Source organism: Alosa pseudoharengus, unplaced genomic scaffold, assembly GCF_046254945.1.
Source record: "Alosa pseudoharengus isolate Yale_2024_CS ecotype anadromous, Long Island Sound unplaced genomic scaffold, YU_APseudo_1.1 YU_APseudo_1.1_scf_5, whole genome shotgun sequence".
Classification (NCBI taxonomy): domain Eukaryota; kingdom Metazoa; phylum Chordata; class Actinopteri; order Clupeiformes; family Clupeidae; genus Alosa; species Alosa pseudoharengus.
The window spans coordinates 27,794,229-27,813,132 of NW_027468837.1; the positions used below are offsets into that span (position 1 = coordinate 27,794,229).

General features: G+C 40.0%; 1 protein-coding gene across 2 annotated transcripts in view; it reads left to right on the forward strand.

The window, feature by feature from the left end:
- The window catches only part of LOC143104051 (sodium- and chloride-dependent GABA transporter 2-like), a 35,685-nt gene extending 18,687 nt beyond the window's left edge, over positions 1 to 16,998 (forward strand). For both annotated transcript variants that reach the window (XM_076267972.1, XM_076267971.1), the window contains 11 exons: positions 3,834 to 3,912; positions 8,070 to 8,202; positions 8,519 to 8,653; positions 8,743 to 8,846; positions 11,012 to 11,136; positions 13,856 to 13,968; positions 14,070 to 14,207; positions 14,313 to 14,415; positions 15,110 to 15,210; positions 15,550 to 15,720; positions 16,852 to 16,998. In XM_076267972.1, the coding sequence (XP_076124087.1) occupies positions 3,834 to 3,912; positions 8,070 to 8,202; positions 8,519 to 8,653; positions 8,743 to 8,846; positions 11,012 to 11,136; positions 13,856 to 13,968; positions 14,070 to 14,207; positions 14,313 to 14,415; positions 15,110 to 15,210; positions 15,550 to 15,720; positions 16,852 to 16,935 (1,286 nt within the window). In that variant the 3' untranslated portion in view covers positions 16,936 to 16,998. The remainder of the gene's footprint in view (positions 1 to 3,833; positions 3,913 to 8,069; positions 8,203 to 8,518; positions 8,654 to 8,742; positions 8,847 to 11,011; positions 11,137 to 13,855; positions 13,969 to 14,069; positions 14,208 to 14,312; positions 14,416 to 15,109; positions 15,211 to 15,549; positions 15,721 to 16,851) is intronic.
- The last annotated feature ends 1,906 nt before the right edge of the window (positions 16,999 to 18,904 follow it).

The window sequence follows — 18,904 nt, forward strand, 5'->3', positions numbered from 1 at the left end:
GAAATAAAAATATAGCTGCAAGCAGCAATGAGGGGGCCAAGCAGTCAGTTCAGCAGTCCAGATTTGTCATGTAACTCAATGCGGTTGCGTCAGATATCATTAAGCAGTCACAGCCAGTTCCATGCCAAACAACCCAAGGTGCCCAAGATTGGCTGAGTTACAAGGTCAAGCTTCACATCAAAACATAACTGATATTGTGGGGCTGAACCAGGGCTGAGTGTCGCCGCCCCCTCCACCAGCCAGCCCCCCCCCCCCCCCCCCCCCCCCACCAAACGCCCCTGCCCGTCCCACCCTGCCCCTGCACGCATGCATTAGAATGAACTAGGTGGAACTTGCTGTCATCAGTTTCACATCAAAAATAAAAGATCGACTGAGATATGATCACACTTGCTGTGATTTAAACATAGAGGTCAAAAATTGACGTCATAGTGTTTGTTGGCCTCAGCTTGGTCCAAGGATTTAATTCACCTGAATCCTGTTTGTACTCACTGGAAATCTTGGACCTAGCAGTTACTGCGCAAAACACAGATTCCATTACTGTTGATCTGTTATCACAGATTTCATTAGCCATACTAGCCACCAACAACCGGCTAATGATGTTGTTGCATGTACAAAATACAACATATGAACAGGCTATCTACAGCTATTAATACTCATATTTCAAGCTGTATTTCTCCGGCCCCTCAGTTGTGATACTTTTCATGAACTGGCCCTCATTACAAACTAATTAAATGCCCTGGTCTAAAGAATACAATTTGTCGATTCAACAAGGGAATTTGGAGGTCTATAGATGTTACCTATAGTTATCTGCTTGTTTTCATGAAAAGCAATATTAACAAATAAGCATTCAAAATGTACAGCTCTCTCCTTTGGCATAATGAGTTCAGAAGATAAGTTATAAACTTTTTGCAGTATCATCATAACTATTCCACCTGTGTGTATGTTCAAATTCTGAAGCTCAAAATAATTTAGGCTACAGCTCAAATATTTCCATCCATATATAAAAATAATCAAGTCTAACCTCTGAATTTATTTTCAAAGTGCACCAGATTGATCCATTTAAACGTTAAAATATACAAAGGTTTCTTATGGGGGACCATGTCCCCGAACCCCCTTAGGGGGGCTTGTGCCCCACTGCAGCTGTAGGTCTAGTGACACCCCTGGTCTAAACATTTCATATGTCTTGTAGGGCAAAGGACATATTGAGAAAAGTTTCTTAGCAACTTTCCAAGCCTACAGTGATTAAAGTTGCCTATTATTGCAGGCCCCCTCCACTGATTGTAAAGAAATTGAAAGCTATAATTATAGCGAATCAAGTTACTGAGCATAGTTTACCTAATAGAATATTTTATATCAAGTACTGAGGTGATAAGCTTAATTATATCTGTCATTAGGTATACTATTTTATTATGACCGCCGCGCAGCGAAGCGGCAGTCATATAGGTTTTTTTTTTTTTTCGCATGTCCAAATTTCCGTCAAGGATTCCCGGGACACTGAAAGACCGGAGTAGACGAAACTTGGTGGGCATGTAACCCCACATGGATAGCATGGAACCATCGTTTTTCGTTTTGATCTGTAGCCCCCCCGCTGGACTGCACACCCTGAAAGGAGGGTAGGGCAGACACAGTTTTCTGTGAATATCTCGAGAACCATAAGGTTTAGGAGGACCATTTTTTTTTTTAATGTTGATCGCAAGGGGCCATGTCAACCCATTCCATAACCACTCATTTCATGTATAGCGCCACCTAGTTAAACACAAAAAAGTAAAAATTAGGTGTTGTAATCGCAGGTATCTGTGACCTAACATAGTCAAAACTGCACGAAATTGGAAGTGTAGGATCATTATGACACCCTTTGAATGCATGCCAAGTTTCGTGGAATTCCGTTCATGGGGGGCCACACAATAAATTAATTTATGTTACTATACACCAACTGGCCTGTAGGTGGCCGGAGACAGTTTTCTGTGAATATCTCGAGAACTGTAGGGCCTAGGAGGTCCACCTTTTTTTTGTATGTTGGTCTTAAGGGGGCATGTCAACCCATCGCATTACCTCTTATTTCATGTATAGCGCCACCTAGTTAAAAATTAAAAAGCAAAAAATGAGGTGTTTTCATCACAATATCTCTGGCTGACATGGTCAAAACTGCACAAAATTGAAAGTGTAGGATCATTATGACACCCTCTGAATGCATGCCAAGTTTTGTGAACTTTCGTTCATGGGGGGCCTTACAATAAAATAATTTATGTGTACATTTAGTGACGTACACCAACAAGGATTCCCGGGACACTGAAAGACCGGGGTACACGAAACTTGGTGGGCATGACACCCCACATGGATAGCATGGAACCGTCGTTTTTCGTTTTGATCTGTAGCCCCCCCGCTGTACTGGACCCCCCGAAAGGAGGGTAGGGCAGACACAGTTTTCTGTGAATATCTTGAGTACCGTAGGGCCTAGGATGACCAATTTTCTCCGTATGTTTGCCTCCAGGGGTCACGTTAACCCATTCCATGTGCACACATGTGCATAAACAGATACACATGCACACACATACATTCACAGTAATCATACGTATGACACATACTCACACAGTAGACATATGTATGCATGCATGCACATGCACAAACACACATACGCAGGTAAACACACAAGCACGCACACACACACACACACACACACACACACACACACACACACACACACACACACACACATAAACATAAACATGTACACGCACACATGCACACAATTCAAGAATTTCTCAGAATTATGAACAGGCAAGATGGGGGTGGGGTTGTATAAAATTAATTTTACATGTGAAATCTATGAACTAATCATGTTTTGGTACTTGTTGTCTAGCAGATACCAGTGAGAATTGAGTGTGGATAATGCAATTTAGTGAGACAGTTAGAATCATATAGGCCTTTCAGTGTGATTTATTTTTGTGGAAAAAATGTGCTGGACTGGGCAGCGGTCATATTTTGTACCGCTCGGCGGTACATCTAGTTATGGTGGGAGTCATTACTTTGAAAAAAAAAAACAGTGAAACCCCTAAAGCTGTTTTGAAATATAATAATTTAAATGTTTTGTAGTTAAAGGTGCCATGTGTAATGTCCGCCAAAAAATCAATTCATACTCCACATTCCATAAAAGATGGGGGCAGTATACCTCCAGAAAGTGAGTTGGTCTACCCTAGAGTAACAACCGAGAAACGTGTATTGCAGTTTGGCTGGCGGTTATGTTGCCCGCATACCGCCTCCCATGGCCAAAACTGGTATTATGACACCTGTCGGGCTGTGGCTAGTAATTTAGCATGCTAATTCAGGTTGATATCTCTGCAGCACTATACCTTGTCATTTTTTAATGACTTCATCGCCCTTATTTCTTCTCATTCGTTTGATGTGTGTAGCTCATTTTTTGGATATTTTTACCTCAATTCTTACACATGGCACCTTTAAACTATGTTGTTGCAGTTTGTATTTAATTAAAAAAAAAAATCATGTTTGTCTAATTTGCCGACAACTGCAGTGCATGATGGGTATGATATCTGGAGGCTCCTTGAACATCATCATCAAAGTGCGACTACACAGACTAGTGAACGATCATTCATTCCCCGGATCATTCTCACACTTAAAAGAATAACGCAAAGAACGCACAATCTATTTATCTATTTTTCTGTCTCTGGCAAAGTAGGCCTAAAAACCAACGAAGAATCCGTTGAAAACCCTGATCTATAGCATTGTATTCAGCATGTGTAGGTACAACATGATAATTGGCATATCCTATGTTTATAATGTTGATTTCATTTTTTATTTTGTCTCTGATATCCCAGATAGTTGTGTCAGTTTTGGTAACAACTCCAATTTGACTTCACCCATCAACAGTTCATCTTCGGTCATGGAATTTTGGCGGTAAGTGTAAATGCAAAACTTCCCTATCATTACTGAGGTTGTGTCATAATGCCCTCTGGTTAAAAAAGAATCACATGTAGGCTATCAGAGTGGCTTACTTATAAGTGGAAGTTTGAAGGTTCAATCCCAATAAGACATTTGAATTGTGACTGAATTGTGTGGCCTAGGTTTTGGACAATCTGTACATCCATCTAAACATAATCTAAACATCATATAGATGCTACTCGGAGGGTTTTTTGTTTTTTATTTTAAACAACAAAATCTAACCTTACATAGGATTATTAGGCCTCATTCTACACACCAATTAAAATCACACAGCATAATGACAATACAGCTATTAACACAAATCACACAAGAAATGCAGGAGAGATGTTTCTATATCATATATCCCATGGATAATTACAGCTGGGTTTGGAGGTATTGAACTAGGCTTCGGCAAAAAGTGAGAGCTTTAGAGACTGTATCTCAAAATGTATTTTAAAATAAAATATCAGATACTCTGATTTTAAGTGTATAATAATAAACTACAAAACCCTAACCCTAACCTGTAACCCTAATCCTAACCCTAACCCTAACCCTACTGTAACTATAACCCTAACCCTAACCCTAACCCTAATCCTAACCCTACAGTAGCTTGTTATGACAAAAACTGAATGTCACTTAATAACAGAAGCATTATGTCATAAACATGACTTGTTTATGACACTTTCATGACAGTTGTCCCAAGTGATGCATGATTGGTCTGCTTGTTAATTTAAAGGAACAATGTAGTTTTTGCAGGTAAAGCATTACGGTACTGAGAAACATTTATTGTAACACAATAGTTTTACAATAAATGTAATATTTCCTTTTGCTAAATACCACAAATATCAATGTTAACCATAAATATAGACATTTTACACAACTTTGCATAATCTTCTTCAATTTATGTGAAAAGGACTTTTCATGAAAATATAACAAAAATAGAATAATGGATCCGGACACATTTCGGTAATGAAAATTCACTGTTATTTTTCATTAAAATGCTATGAAATTGAGATAAAATGCTAATAAAAATGTCTCTCCCTAGTGTTCTTTAATGTCTCATAGTTCATAGTTAATAAAATAGTGTTTTCGGAAAACAGGACCCGGACATGTTCAATCACTACAGCTTTATGAGAATCCATCTGCCTATTTAATCTATCCTTCATCAGTTCACTGACTCTGTTGATTAAGGGCACATTCACACTAGACCCTTTGGTCCGGATCTGAGTTCGTATGGACCGTCGGTTCGGTTATTTTTGCTAATGTGAACGCAGTCTACCAAATTTGTGTGCGAAGAACAAAACCCTGACGCGCAGCGGAGTTTTGCTTCGATCTGAAGGGACTTATTTTCTGATAATTACCGGCGGACAATACATTAACCCGCTTATTACACGGCTACTTGCCAAAACAAGAAAAGAAACCTAACACAATGGGTCTTTAAAAATGATTTTGCTACCGTTTCGTGTCTTCCGCTGACAAAATAAATAGTTTGCCACACAGATAGAACTTGACAGTTTCAGGTGTTGCGTGGCAACGTCTTACTAGCTTACTTTCCCTTTCAATGAAATTCCATTGAACGGACGTCTTGCGGAGGGATATGAAAGACGTTAATCAACCCAATGCTGACAGCGGTGATTATATACTTTACTGGTGATTATATAGATTTAACATAGGCCCGAACGTTGAGAAGGCCCATTCATGTGAATGGAACTTTCTGCAGCACTCTGAAGAGCCGTGTAATAAATAGATATATATTTGGGCTTTTAAGCCTTTAATTTAAAGTGACAAGAAGCAAGTGGGAGAGAGAGATGGGGTGAAATATGAAAATTACCTGGGTCGCATTTGACCCCAGGTCTCTGTGGACCTAAATAAGCTATGGGCAATGTAGCCAGCCGCACCACAGCACCCACCCATAAATATATAATTCAACATCAATATCAAAATAACCTGATTCTTTTGACTTTTTAAAAAAATATGTAACTGTATTGGTTAGCTTCTGAACACCCCCTGAAGTTCTATTCTGACTTCTCAGCTCGGTCAAACCCAGAGTTAGCTTGGCCCCGACCACCTAGATCTTTTTTCAGGGAGATCTAGTCTGGAATACCATAGTTCATAACAGTTTCCCTCAGACAAGAAAAATGTCAGGCCAATCAGTGATGAGAGGGAAACTTATTGTGATAAACAGAAGCAGCAACAAAAACAGGGATGCTGGAACTCATTTTTTTGACTTGGGTGTGCTTTGTTTGCCTTTTTTTTTTTTTTTTTTTTTTTTTTTTAAAGTATATTTTTTGGGCTTTTTATGCCTTTAATCAGAGAGGACAGTGAAGATCGACAGGAAGCGAGTGGGAGAGAGAGCCGGGGTGGGATCCGGAAAGGACCACGGGGCGGGAATCGAACCCGGGTCGCCGGCGTACGGTGCAGGTGCCCCAGCCAGTCGCGCCACTGCTGGGGCCTTTGTTTGCCTTTTAATGTTTTACTTTTACGTCATTCAAATAGGCTATGCATAGGTATTTTTAAGTGGATTAGAACTACCCCATTAGCCTATATCTCTGGTTGTTGACATCTTCTTATCATGTATTACATTAGGCCTATTTCATGATAGCTAAACTTTGTATTCATTTTAATGTTAAAGGTTGTTTACCTGATGAAGTGAAAGCTTAGTAAATTCCGGGTAGCTTATGACAAGGTACAGTGTTCGCTTTCTGCAGAGAGAATAACTTAGTGCATCAGCCAACCAGGCAATATGCAGCAGCCTATACTGGTATTGAACTAAATGTAGGCTACAGGATAAAGTTCTGATGATTTTATTCAGTGTATTCTTGTAGTGTAACCTGCGTGTGTAACAGTGATAACGTCCCTCTGTGGGTGCCTCAATCGTAATCAAAAACAAATGTAATTGGCTAATAGACATTTCGAAAATAAGTAAATCAAACATATGTAGAAACAAAATCTCCACCTTCTGTGCTCATAGTTTTGCACAAAGTAAACTCATATTCAAGAATAAAAACACTTTAATAATATATAGCCCTATGGGTGAATATCACAATGCAGGAAAAACAGAGGGTGCTGCAGGGTGCTGCACATGGATGGATTACTGAAGGGGCCTACCGGGCCCAGGGGCCCTGAAGTTCAAACCCCTGCGTGAAGTCACTATGTTCTTTACCCCAATAACTGAATAGGACCCCTCAGTCAAATAACACAGGTTATTATGTTATGTGTTAAGCCAGCACGCCATTGCTGTGTTGCTAACTTCCTCGGTGGGCAGGGGGGGTCATTTTCATGTCTGTGCCCAGGGGCTCAATGCTCATAATCCGTCCATGGTGCTGCAGGAACAAGGAATACTGTTTGAAAAATGCAGTAATGTATTTACAAGGTAGATCCACATGTTCTTGACTGTTAATGCTGTTTATGGTCAGTTTGTAAAGTTTAGGAGAAGTAGGAAGCAATGTTAGGAATCTCTGATGTGTTTGGTAAGGCTGGACCAATGATTTGAAATTGTGAATGAGTTTGGATTTTTCCAGGCTTGGCATAAGTCAGCTACAGAGGCTCCATTTTGCGCTTTTACGTCGTCATTACATAGACTGTCATATTTTGCAGTATTTTTAAAATACAAAAATACACACCAATAAAGTATTTTAATACAAAATGCAAAGCCATTTTCTTCAGCCCATTAAAATACAAGTTACAAAAATACTATTTTGCATTTGAAATACGTATTTTAAATACATGTATCAGAAATACTGGCCATCGCGGCCTATTGTCATGATGAAGTGACTGGGCAATTAAAAATGGCAAGAGGGCAAATCTTTTTAGTTGAACAGAAAGTCATCCTGCTATGCTAATGTCTGTATGTCCATAATATGAAAAAGTTAATGAAAGCAGATTGCCTTGTCTAAAATTGATCTGGTGGTATGTTGAAATTCACACAAAACTACTGTTTCAAAAATCAAATAGCCTATATTAATTTAACTGGTGAGGCTGTACAGGTCTACAAGGTCGAGGTGGAAAATAATACTTAAATCAATTACTTTTAAATGCTAAAATCAACTGAATTAATAGCCAGGGTCATTAAGTAAAGTTAAGAAAGAACTGGAGAGACTTTTGAAGCTTTTGATTTGTGATTTTGCACACAGGTACAGAGTTCTTAGACTTTCCAGTGGAATAGACCAACTTGGAAGCATAAACTGGGATATAGCTCTTTGTCTTCTCTTGGCCTGGATCATCATTTATTTCTGTATCTGGAAGGGAATCAAGACCAGTGGCAAGGTATTGTGGTACACCTTGCCATGCAAAGACTACTCGCCTTGAGACAGCATTGGTTAGGCACAAGTTTAACCTGAGGTCCATTTCTTTCAAATTGATATACTGTCAAGTGCTGATAGTATGTATAAGGTTATATTGGAGTATTGTTATGCCTCTAAGGATGCAGTTTTTGGTAGTATGAGCCTTCAATGTTTATCTTGCTAGCACTTTTCTGAGCTTTTGATAGTGCCTTACCTCAGAGAAAGCATGCATCTTTGCGAAACTGCAAAACCTAAATCTAAGCACTTCCCAAATGGTTTTGTCCCATTTCTGTGAGCAGGTTGCATATTTCACAGCCACATTCCCATATGTCATGATATTGGTGCTGTTTGTTCGTGGTGTCACTCTGCCTGGAGCTTTGGATGGCATCTTTTTTTACCTGAACCCAGTCCCAAAACGTCTAGCAGATCCACAGGTAAGCAAGCTAAGAGATGGGGTAGTGTAGAATTCCTCATTTCCTGTCCCATCATGCATACTCATTTGGTATTGGTTCCCCTTTTCAAGGTTTGGATGGATGCTGGGACCCAAATATTCTTCTCATATGCCATATGCCTTGGGTACCTGACCTCCCTGGGGAGTTACAACAAATACAACAATGATTGTTACAAGTGAGTAATTACCAAGTACATCATGCAAAAACTCATACTAGAGATAATGACTGCATTTACGTTGGCAGGGGTTGATGCACAGTTCCGGATACCCGTGTCTACAGGTCTACTAAAATGCTTGATAGCAATAATTTTACGGTTAAAATTAATAATAATTTAATTGCCATGTGGCCCTTCTTGGTTTAAAACAAAGACACCCTCCCCTCCCCCAATGAAATGCTAATGTACTGGTGCTAAGGGCTATCAGGTACACCAGACAAAGGATGTTACCTTGATATAATGTATCCATGTGTCATGAAATGTAAATGTATTCATGTCTGGTATCATTGTCATAGTCTCAGTACAAGGATTGTAATGATTTGATTGTGAGAATGTTTGGAACATTCTATAAGTGATATTTCTGATATATAAGATATCTCTCCTCATGCTATTCAGATAGGTGTGAAGTGGGTGTGAGTAGGTGTGTCTGATGCCAAGTGGAGAACCAACCAAGTGGGCTTGTTTTGGCGCCAAAACTCTCCTTTGTTTAACCCTTCCAGGCCTAGGCTACATCATAGACCATTTTTTTGTACCCTCTCTGCTTGTAACAGAATAAACTTGATTCCTGAGTTTTTCCTGAAGTTTGCCAGGCTAAGATTAATATTAAGTAATTATTCACCACAATTACTTCCATGCTTAACAGCAACCCACAGGCATACAAGAGGGTTTGGTTGTGTTTTCATAGATTTATTGTAGACAGTTAATTGAAAGTATTTCAGGTTGAAAATATTTGAATGTATGTTCAAGAGAGAACAAAGCCAAGGATGGAGGCAAACAGATAAAAACAAATAGAGCGGACAAACAGATAAGAGGTGTCAGAGTTGCTTTGCTTTGACAAATATATTTAAATGAGTGAGATGCAGCTCTATAAGTGCATAATGCCAGTTAGTTGTACATTATTATAAGTACATTATGCTCAGACAGTTAAATAATTTAGTCAGATCAGGTCACTGAAGACTTGTTGATCAGGTCTGATATGTCAGGTCCTGTTTATTTAGCTTGTCATTGTGATGAGACATTGTTTGTGTTCCCCCCACCTCTGATCAAGATCACAAGCATAATAGAGTCTTTACTGTAATAACAGTTTGCAAAATAACTGGGATATGCATGCAGGGATATATACCCTACACGGTCATCAACTCCTTCTCTGTAGAAGTATTTTTGTAGAAGTATTTTTGTAGAAGTGTTTTGTTATTTCCTCTTAAACATTTTTAAACTAAGGTTAATTAAGATAATGTCAGCAATTTGTTGTGAATTTCCTTTAAATGCTTCTGTGATTTGACATTTTTTGCGGAAATTAAAAAAAAGGGAAGGAACACAAGAGCTTTTTCAGCTTGGAAACTGGAAGGGATGTTCATTCACATTACACTTACAGGGACAACAACAGTCTTGTAAAGCATGGTCATGGACATCTGAACTTAATTTGTTCTGTTGACCAGGTCAGATATGCGCTGTCGTGTTGATATAGCTTTTCATTGTGGTGGAGACACTGTTTATGTTTCCTTCCCCCTCCAGTCAAGCCTGCAAGCCCACAAGGGTCTTTGTTGTAATAACACCATTGCATGGAAAATAACTGGCATATGAATGCAGAGAATTAGTAAAGATTCCATGACATGTAATCAGCAGATTTTTAGTATCTCGACTTTTTAAAATATTATTTTGATTATTGTATTACTGTTAAGTCAAACATAATACATGTGATTATGTCATACATTCTATCTCATAAAGTCATATACCCCCTTTCCTGCGATATTGGTTTCTTCCAAAAGTTGCAGGACAATATACAGTATCTGTAGTAAGTAACAGCACGCATAGAGGTCATACTGTGAATGTACTGTAGGCGCGTTGAAAGGTCAACGCGCATATATTTACATTGCACTCTGTTGCTCACCAAGGCAGGAGGAATTAACGGTATGTTGCTGAAGTGGTTAATCTGGAAGTAGTTAGTAGGAACAGACTTATTCAAAACATTCTTCTTTTCACAGAAACCTTGTGCCTAAATGCCTATATTTTGAATCAGTAAAGACATAAATTGAGAAAACTCTGATATAGAACAAGCATTTTTTGTACTAAAATATGTACAGTTGAAATAAAACTATGCACTTCGATTTTGTCATGTGTTCCAGAGATTCATTCTACCTTTGCATCTTGAACAGTGCAACCAGCTTTTTATCGGGTTTTGCTATTTTCTCTATACTGGGGCACATGGCTAAGGTGCAAGGTGTTGACATCTCTGTAGTAGCAGAGTCAGGTAAGACTTTAAATTAGCTACTCTTTTGATCATCACTCGATCATGGAATAAATGAACAGCATCATGTTTTTTTGTTGTCATCAGGGGCCTATACTACAAAGCTACACTATATACTATGATTCAAGTTCAACATACACAGGGTATCTTTTTATCAGCTGCCTTAGCAAACCCTAACAAATAAATGCATTAACAAATGTCACAACGGTGGTTATCAGTTTAACTCAACCAGTCCCAATCTAGCTATGACCATGTTCATGTTAAAAGGGTGGCACATATGAATGATAACAAACATGGAGAGGTCTAGAGCCAAATCTAAAGAAGAATGAATAATAATGTTCAACAAATATTAAGAATTAGAATATATAAAAAGTAACAGAGTTGCTGCAACCTAGCCCAGACAGAAAAGCTGGCAAAAATAACATACTTTGTAAATGTGCAAGATAATACGATTATATTAAAAATATCACTACCCCATCACTAAGTTAGTGGGTTGTTCAGATGTATTCTTGTGAACGTCAATAATAGCACCTGTTCTGCCTCAACTGATGGTGAACCAGAGGTCCCAGGGCTCTTCTAGGAATTTCCCCTAGACAATTGATTGGTCAGTGGTTGGTGTTAGCCTAACTTACTTTTAGTAGTCATCAATTTCAAACTAATACAACAGAAACTATCAAGCATAATAAATGCACTGATGGCCATCTGTTGCAGTTTAACCCTTTGGGTCCTCGGCCATTTACTATGTTTAAAGGAATATTTCACCACTAGGAACATGAATGTGTATTTAAATTGGGTCATTTATGTTGTAGACATGTGGAGTCATCATTGAAGTCAGTGCCTTCTTGACCGAAAAAAAGCCAAGGGGGCAGGCGAACGTTCGGAGAGCGTAGACACTATGGCGGATCTGAGGCTAAATAGTAGACCAGTTCCACCTAGCCATCCAATTGAACCCATTCAATTTGGCGCCACTTTGACATCAAATAACATTACAGCTGAAGCGTTTTAAACCTTTATATTAACTTTTTCTATTTTCAGAGTAATACAACATTGTGTGATTGGCGTCATAACCTCGTAACTGACTTACCAGCTGAGTAACAAACTTTTTTCCGAAATCAATGCTAACGTGACGTACTTTACGTAATGAGCATTCGACCAGAGCGGGTGAAAGCATCGCACAGGAGCAAAATAACCGTATTCTCTGGATAAGAACGAAAGCATCGGAGCACAAAATTTCAGCGAAGTTTTCATGGATTGACAGTAGGCTATGAATGTGGCGAGTGCTGTTTATATAAAATCACTAATCATTTATCTACGAACAACTAGGACATTTAAGAAAAGTAATGTAGACGTGGTGGTAACGAAGTAAGGGGCTAGATACCCAATCTCTTGGTGCAGCTATCACAAGAGTTACACGAGTCAGACTACGTGCCTACGTTACATCTACGTCCCCTGAGCCTGCGCAGAAAGCTTCGTCGACCAACAGGAAACGGTTTAAATTTGCTTCATCCGCCTCGACTGACGTCTACGTGATGACTCTGTCCATATCTTTTACTGTCTATGGAAAAAGCCAACAGTGGACTCCCATAATTCCCAGCCTTTCACTGCTCTTCGCTGCCCTACCAAGCCACTCCCCCAGGAAGCCTAACTGAACTACAAGCACAGAGGGACTCATTAATGTAACATTTTGGCATTAATAAGGATTCTAAAATTAAAACGATCATTGTCTCATTCTTGTGACCATATCGAAGGTCCTGTTCAGCGAATTGACAACATAGGCTAGCATATCCGACATTTAACTAATGTGCTAGCCATTTGTGCATAACCGATTCCCTGCTCCAGCCAGGGAGACAGATCCCCGGCACCAGCGCCTTCTCTGTCCCCTTCACGTGGGTGTGTGAGACCTCAGCACAGACATATGTCTGCAGTGCAAAGTAGCCAACTTGGGTAGCTTACGCACTGCCCATACAGGAATATATGATCGACTTGATGAGTGATTTAACCAATTTCACCTGTTCAGCGCCTCGTCACAAGCATCGGATTCGCACACCAGATCTTCAGAATTCCAGCATGTGTCTCTGATTGCCGGGAAGTGTTGCCCATAGACAGTAAAGGTGTTTGCCCCCCGCAATATGGCGGCCGCGTTTACAATGCCACCTAATAGAACTCGACGGACAATGCGGTATCTAGCTTTCTTAAATCTATGGTCTCACCCCCTTTGGCAAAGCTATGGGACTTCCTGCTTACAATGATGCAAAATGACATTGACAAAATGACAATCATTGTAAGCAGGAACTGCAACACTGAAAATCCGTATTTCTCCCGTTTAAGGGGAAAATAAGGCAATGATGCACGACTATTCAAAAACATGACTGGGTTTCTAACGATACAAAGCTTAATGCAAATGGGTGAAGTGTCCCTTTAAACTCTTATCTTGGTCATTATAAGGGCCATAAAATAGTTATGAGGAGTTTTAAGTAATCAGAAAAGTGGTAGGGACATGTTCCCACCGTTCCCACCATAAATGCCACCCATGCTGGTAACAAGTGAACCACCGTTGTGAACTGAGATTTCATTTAAACCTGAAATTACCCTGCTAACTAAACATCCAGCTTTGTAGTACAGGCTCCAGGTAACATATTTCGTATTTGCATTGATAGTTGCATTGGAGGTTGTTTTGTGTGTTTTGTGTCATGTACACATGTCCTACCCCTTACCTACATAGGTCCTGGGCTAGTGTTTATAGTTTACCCTCAGGCTGTGACCTTGCTGCCCTGGCCACAACTCTGGGCCATTTGTTTCTTCACCATGATCCTCCTTTTGGGTGTGGACAGCCAGGTCAGGACCATCATCTTTAGGCCCTCTCAGTGATCTTAAATCTCCCTTCCCCAATATCCATGCACACCGTCCCTGTTCTGTGTCTGTCTTGTGATTTGTAGTTTGCCGGAATAGAGAGCTTCACGACATCGGTGACAGACAGGTTTCCTACCATACTCAGGCATGGCTGGCACAGAAAGCTCTTCCTCTTGGGACTGTGCTCTTTCTGCTTCCTGATTGGCCTATTTATGGTCACTGAGGTGACATTCTTTGTCTTTATAGAAGGTTGTAAGACGAATGCATGTGTGCTGCTGTGGTCATTTTGTTGCAAGAGACATTGACCTTTTTCCCCCTTTTTCCTACAGGGTGGGCTTTATATCCTGCAGCTGTTTGACCACTATGTCTGTAGTGGAGCCACACTGCTCTTTCTGGCCATTTGCCAGTCTGTTACTGTAGGCTGGATTTATGGTAAGCATGGCTTGATGTTTACCATCCTGATTTTTGCTTACAGAGCTTCACCAAGATTATGTCCAGTTGCGCTAAGTAGAAATGCCAACTCATCTCAGTCCACCTTTACATTCACTGATTATAGACCTCTCCAGAATAAGTCACGCCTCCGTAACTTCCGTATCCATCCAACTTCCGGGCGTGGATTGTCTATGGGAAATAACATGGCATTTCGAAATATCATACCGGTAAAACATCTGTAGGTAGCGAAGTAGAAAAAGCTGGTGGGCAGATTGGCCTACACACTTCTGCCATCTAGTTTCCACTGGATTTTTTGATTGTCGCGGCACCGAAAATCAAAAAATCCAGTGGAAACTAGATGGCAGAAGTGTGTAGGTCAATCTGCCCAGCAGCTTTTTCTACTTTGTCACCTACAGAGTTTGACAGGTACGATCTTTCAAAACGCCATGTTATTTCCCATAGACATTTGACGACCGAAGGTTTGATGGATACGGAAGTTAGGAGGCGGGACTTATTCTGGAGAGGTCTATGTCAAGAGTTCTCTTCATAAATTGTATTCACAAAATACTTCCTATAACTATATTAGCACTTTGTTGTAATAAACATTATATATTATATTTTTAGAATCCACCTGGTGATCCACAATCATTGTTATTGATCCTCACTTTGCAGTTCAATCTATCTTCTGCCTAAGGTGCCGAGCGATTCTATGGGAACATTGAGGATATGATTGGCTACAGGCCGTTGCCCCTTATTAAGTACTGTTGGCTCTATGTCACCCCAACTATTTGCACAGTGAGTTTGCTCTCCACCACCTTCACCCACCAGTAAATTCTCCTTTCATTTACTGCATGATGGAATGGAATATTTTCCTGTCAAATGAAAATGTGATTTGATCATTTTCATTTGATTTTCCAGTCATATTCATCACAATATGTTGCATTTTGGACAAAGCGAATCTTCTTAACAGGAAATGTGTTTTATGGGGGAGTTCATACCACAGAGCAGTCAGATAATGCTTAGGTTGCACCTGTAGTCTTACATAGTATAAGTTTACCTACATGTTGTAACATGATACTTTTTAAACTATTAAAGAATCACTGGAAACTATGAACTGCTGTTTCCTTTTCGAAGGGAACATTTGTTTTCTCACTGTTAAAGTATAGCCCCCTGAAGTTCAACAACACCTACATCTATCCATGGTGGGCATATGGTTTCGGCTGGTTTCTGACTGCTTCATCACTCTGTTGGATCCCCCTGACAATGGTCTACAGAATCTACTATGCGAAAGGGACACTTCTGCAGGTAAATCAATTAAGCATGAAGAAAAACAAAACTACTGAAGCATTTGTGAGGATTGCTTTTCAGTGGTGTTGATTTTGGATGCCAGTGTTTTAGTGTAGTACTGTGACATGTAGCATGTGGTTGCCTGGATGGATCCATCAAAAAGTTGTCTTTCTGCAGTACCTTATAATTCTTAGGAGAGATTTAGTTTACAATGACAACCTTTTGGTTTGGTGGAGCCAGTAAGACTTTTAAAGCAACCAGTTTTGGTGTAATTTTTAAGGCAAAACTAAGTAGTACATTTCTACATTTATATGACCTCACGCAACAGTGTCTATCACAGAGAGCTGTAATCACATGTCATCAATGTCCGAACGGCCCCCTGATTTTTCTACTTATGGCTATTCTACCTCTGTAGGTAAACAAGCCTTAAATACCAGCTGGTTCACAGTTAGTTGATAAACAAGCTTAGTCCAGATTGGGTGATTAACCAGTCATCATCAACATTGACAACATTGTCTGCTTTCATATATCAGAGCCCAATCAACTTTAAAAAAAAAAAACTGTTTCTCTTTCTGTCGAGTTCACGCGATGTTAAACAATGGGAAGGCATCGTTCGGGGTAGGGCAATGTCGGAACCCATACATGTCTTCTGAGTCTTTGGAATAGATTGCCACCTTTATAAAGACTATTTTCAACAGGATAAAACGCTGTGAGGCTCAGGGGGTGGGGTGGGGGATTTCCTGTCTGGAGATCTTGAGCTTGTACTACGTCAGGAGGATCGGAGGCAATTCTTTGCAGGTTTGAGATGCTCTAGGCACTGACAAATGGAAAGAGGAAGAACATTTAAATATTCCCCTTGACGGGTGATTGGAGATTTCAGGTTCAGGCCAATGACATCATTGGAACTGGACTTCCCATTGGTTAACATCTTGTGTTCTCCTTCAGAGAACCGAGGTTATACAGTACATACGTTTCCTATCAAGGACAGTTGTAAAACTCCAATTGGCCAATATACAGTGAATAGCTCATTATCTTGTCACAATGGGGATGGGCCTTACATGATCGCATTGGCAGGCATAGAATTGTGCAGCTACATGCTTCAACTTGCATAAACTTTGTGAATCATAAACTTTTTTGTCTCCAAACCAGCGTCTTCAGTTTCTCTCAAGCCCAGCAGATGATCTGCCCATGGCCAAGAGGGAGACAGAAAGACTGCATCTCTCTACACTGTGAAAATATGTCAATTACAATCACTATCATATCATGTGCATTGCATCAGAATAAGAGTGAAACAGAAATTATTCTTGCACATATAATTAAAGTGTCATGAGTGAACTAAAGTTAACGTGTGGTGAGTGGGAGCATCGAGCAGGCCTATGTATGATTGTGCTTAGGATCTTGGAAATTATATTTTGCATAATTATTAATTAAACTTTAGCTAGACTTTACACTTTGCACTTTGCCAGTCATTTAAATTTGGGCCCAATGGTGTGTGAGCAAGGACTTGTTTGCATTCTTTGTCAAAACCATCTGATGTCAGCTGGATGTACTGTCAATGTTGGAATATTTAAACACAGACTCTTTTGATAGATAAGAGACGCTGGTGAATCATTTTGTGAAACCATACTCTCTCCATCTGCAGATACAATGATAAAACTTTGTTTTGTATTGATTACCATTGCCTGAAGTCTTTGATAGTGAAAATGACCATTAATTGTGACTTACAATGGAACGAGTAGGCTACCAGTTTATAATAGTGTTCCATAATTCCCCGTCTATTAACCAAGGTTTATATATTGATTTAGCTAAGGCCATGTCCACATGTTGCCGGCTATTATTTTTCTAAACGAGAGTTTGTAGATAGATAGATAGATAGATAGATAGATAGATACTTTATTTATCCCCTGGGGAAATTTAAGGTCTCAGTAGCATACAGACAACACACACACATTCACTAACAGCAGAAAAAGTAATTAAAAGTATATAATATAAAAACACAACTAAGCACTAAGGATAGTAGAAGATAAAGAATATACTAAATATACTAAAATACAAATTATACTAACACTTAATCTAAATCAATTCTAAAAACAGTATCCACATAGTGGTGATTAATCAATCAAGAGGCGCTTGCAATGACTGAGGCAGGGACTGAGCCTGTGATTCTCTGGGCATAGTAAGGTAAGGTAAGGTGCTCTGTGTGAGTGAGTGTCATGGTGATAGTGCAATGGTGATAGTGGTCATGGTGATAGTGCAAATGAGTAAGTCCAACAGTGCAAGAATAGAGTCTATATATCTATATATATAACTATTTTAAGAAAAGGTATAAGTGTGGCCACAGTTCGGCTATGGCATGGAGGGAGGGGTTATGCATATGTGCTTATGTGCTAATATAGCACGCAAACAGTGAGGCAGAAAGACAGTGGTAAAAAGTGGCTAGTGGACAGACAGTATCCAAACATGGAGAGGGTGAAGAGGCAGACAGACTATGCAGAAAAGTCTATCTCTCCTCTTCCCTTAAGTGAAGCATTGAACAGTTCAATGGCCCTGGGGACAAATGACTTCCTCAGTCTGTCTGTTGTGCAAGGCAGTGAGCGAAGTCTCCAGCTGATCAGGCTCTTCTGCTTAACAATAGTGCTGTGGAGTGGGTGACACTCATTGTCCAAGATGTTGATCAGTTTGTTCAGGGTCCTTTTGTCAGATATTGAAGTGATACACTCCAGTTCAGCTCCCACTACAGAGCCAGCTTTCCTTACCAGCCTGTCAATTCGCATCCTTCTTCTTTGTGCTTCCTCCCCAACATACCACAGCATAGAAGAGGACGCTGGCAACAACAGACTGGTAGAACATTGTAGAATTCTGGGGTATTCTTACTGTATTCTGATGTGTTCATATGTTACTTCTGTGTGTAGTATACAACGGGGAGAGGTCCATACTATTGTACATGACATAACTGTGCCTTAGGCCTGTGCACCAGCAGGAAGGTCAGACAGGCCGATGTTTGGGAACATCCGAGGAACATCAGACATAACATGGGCCATTCGGGCTGGTATCCATCCGGCCAGAGCCTGGTTTTGTACACCGGTTGGCATCTGCCATGTTGGCATGATTTTCGTTTGTATGTTTTAGTATAACAGGCTTTGTCTTAGGTTTTGACTCTGAGACGGATCGAGGAAGCGACCAAGGAGCATCTTCTGTCGGA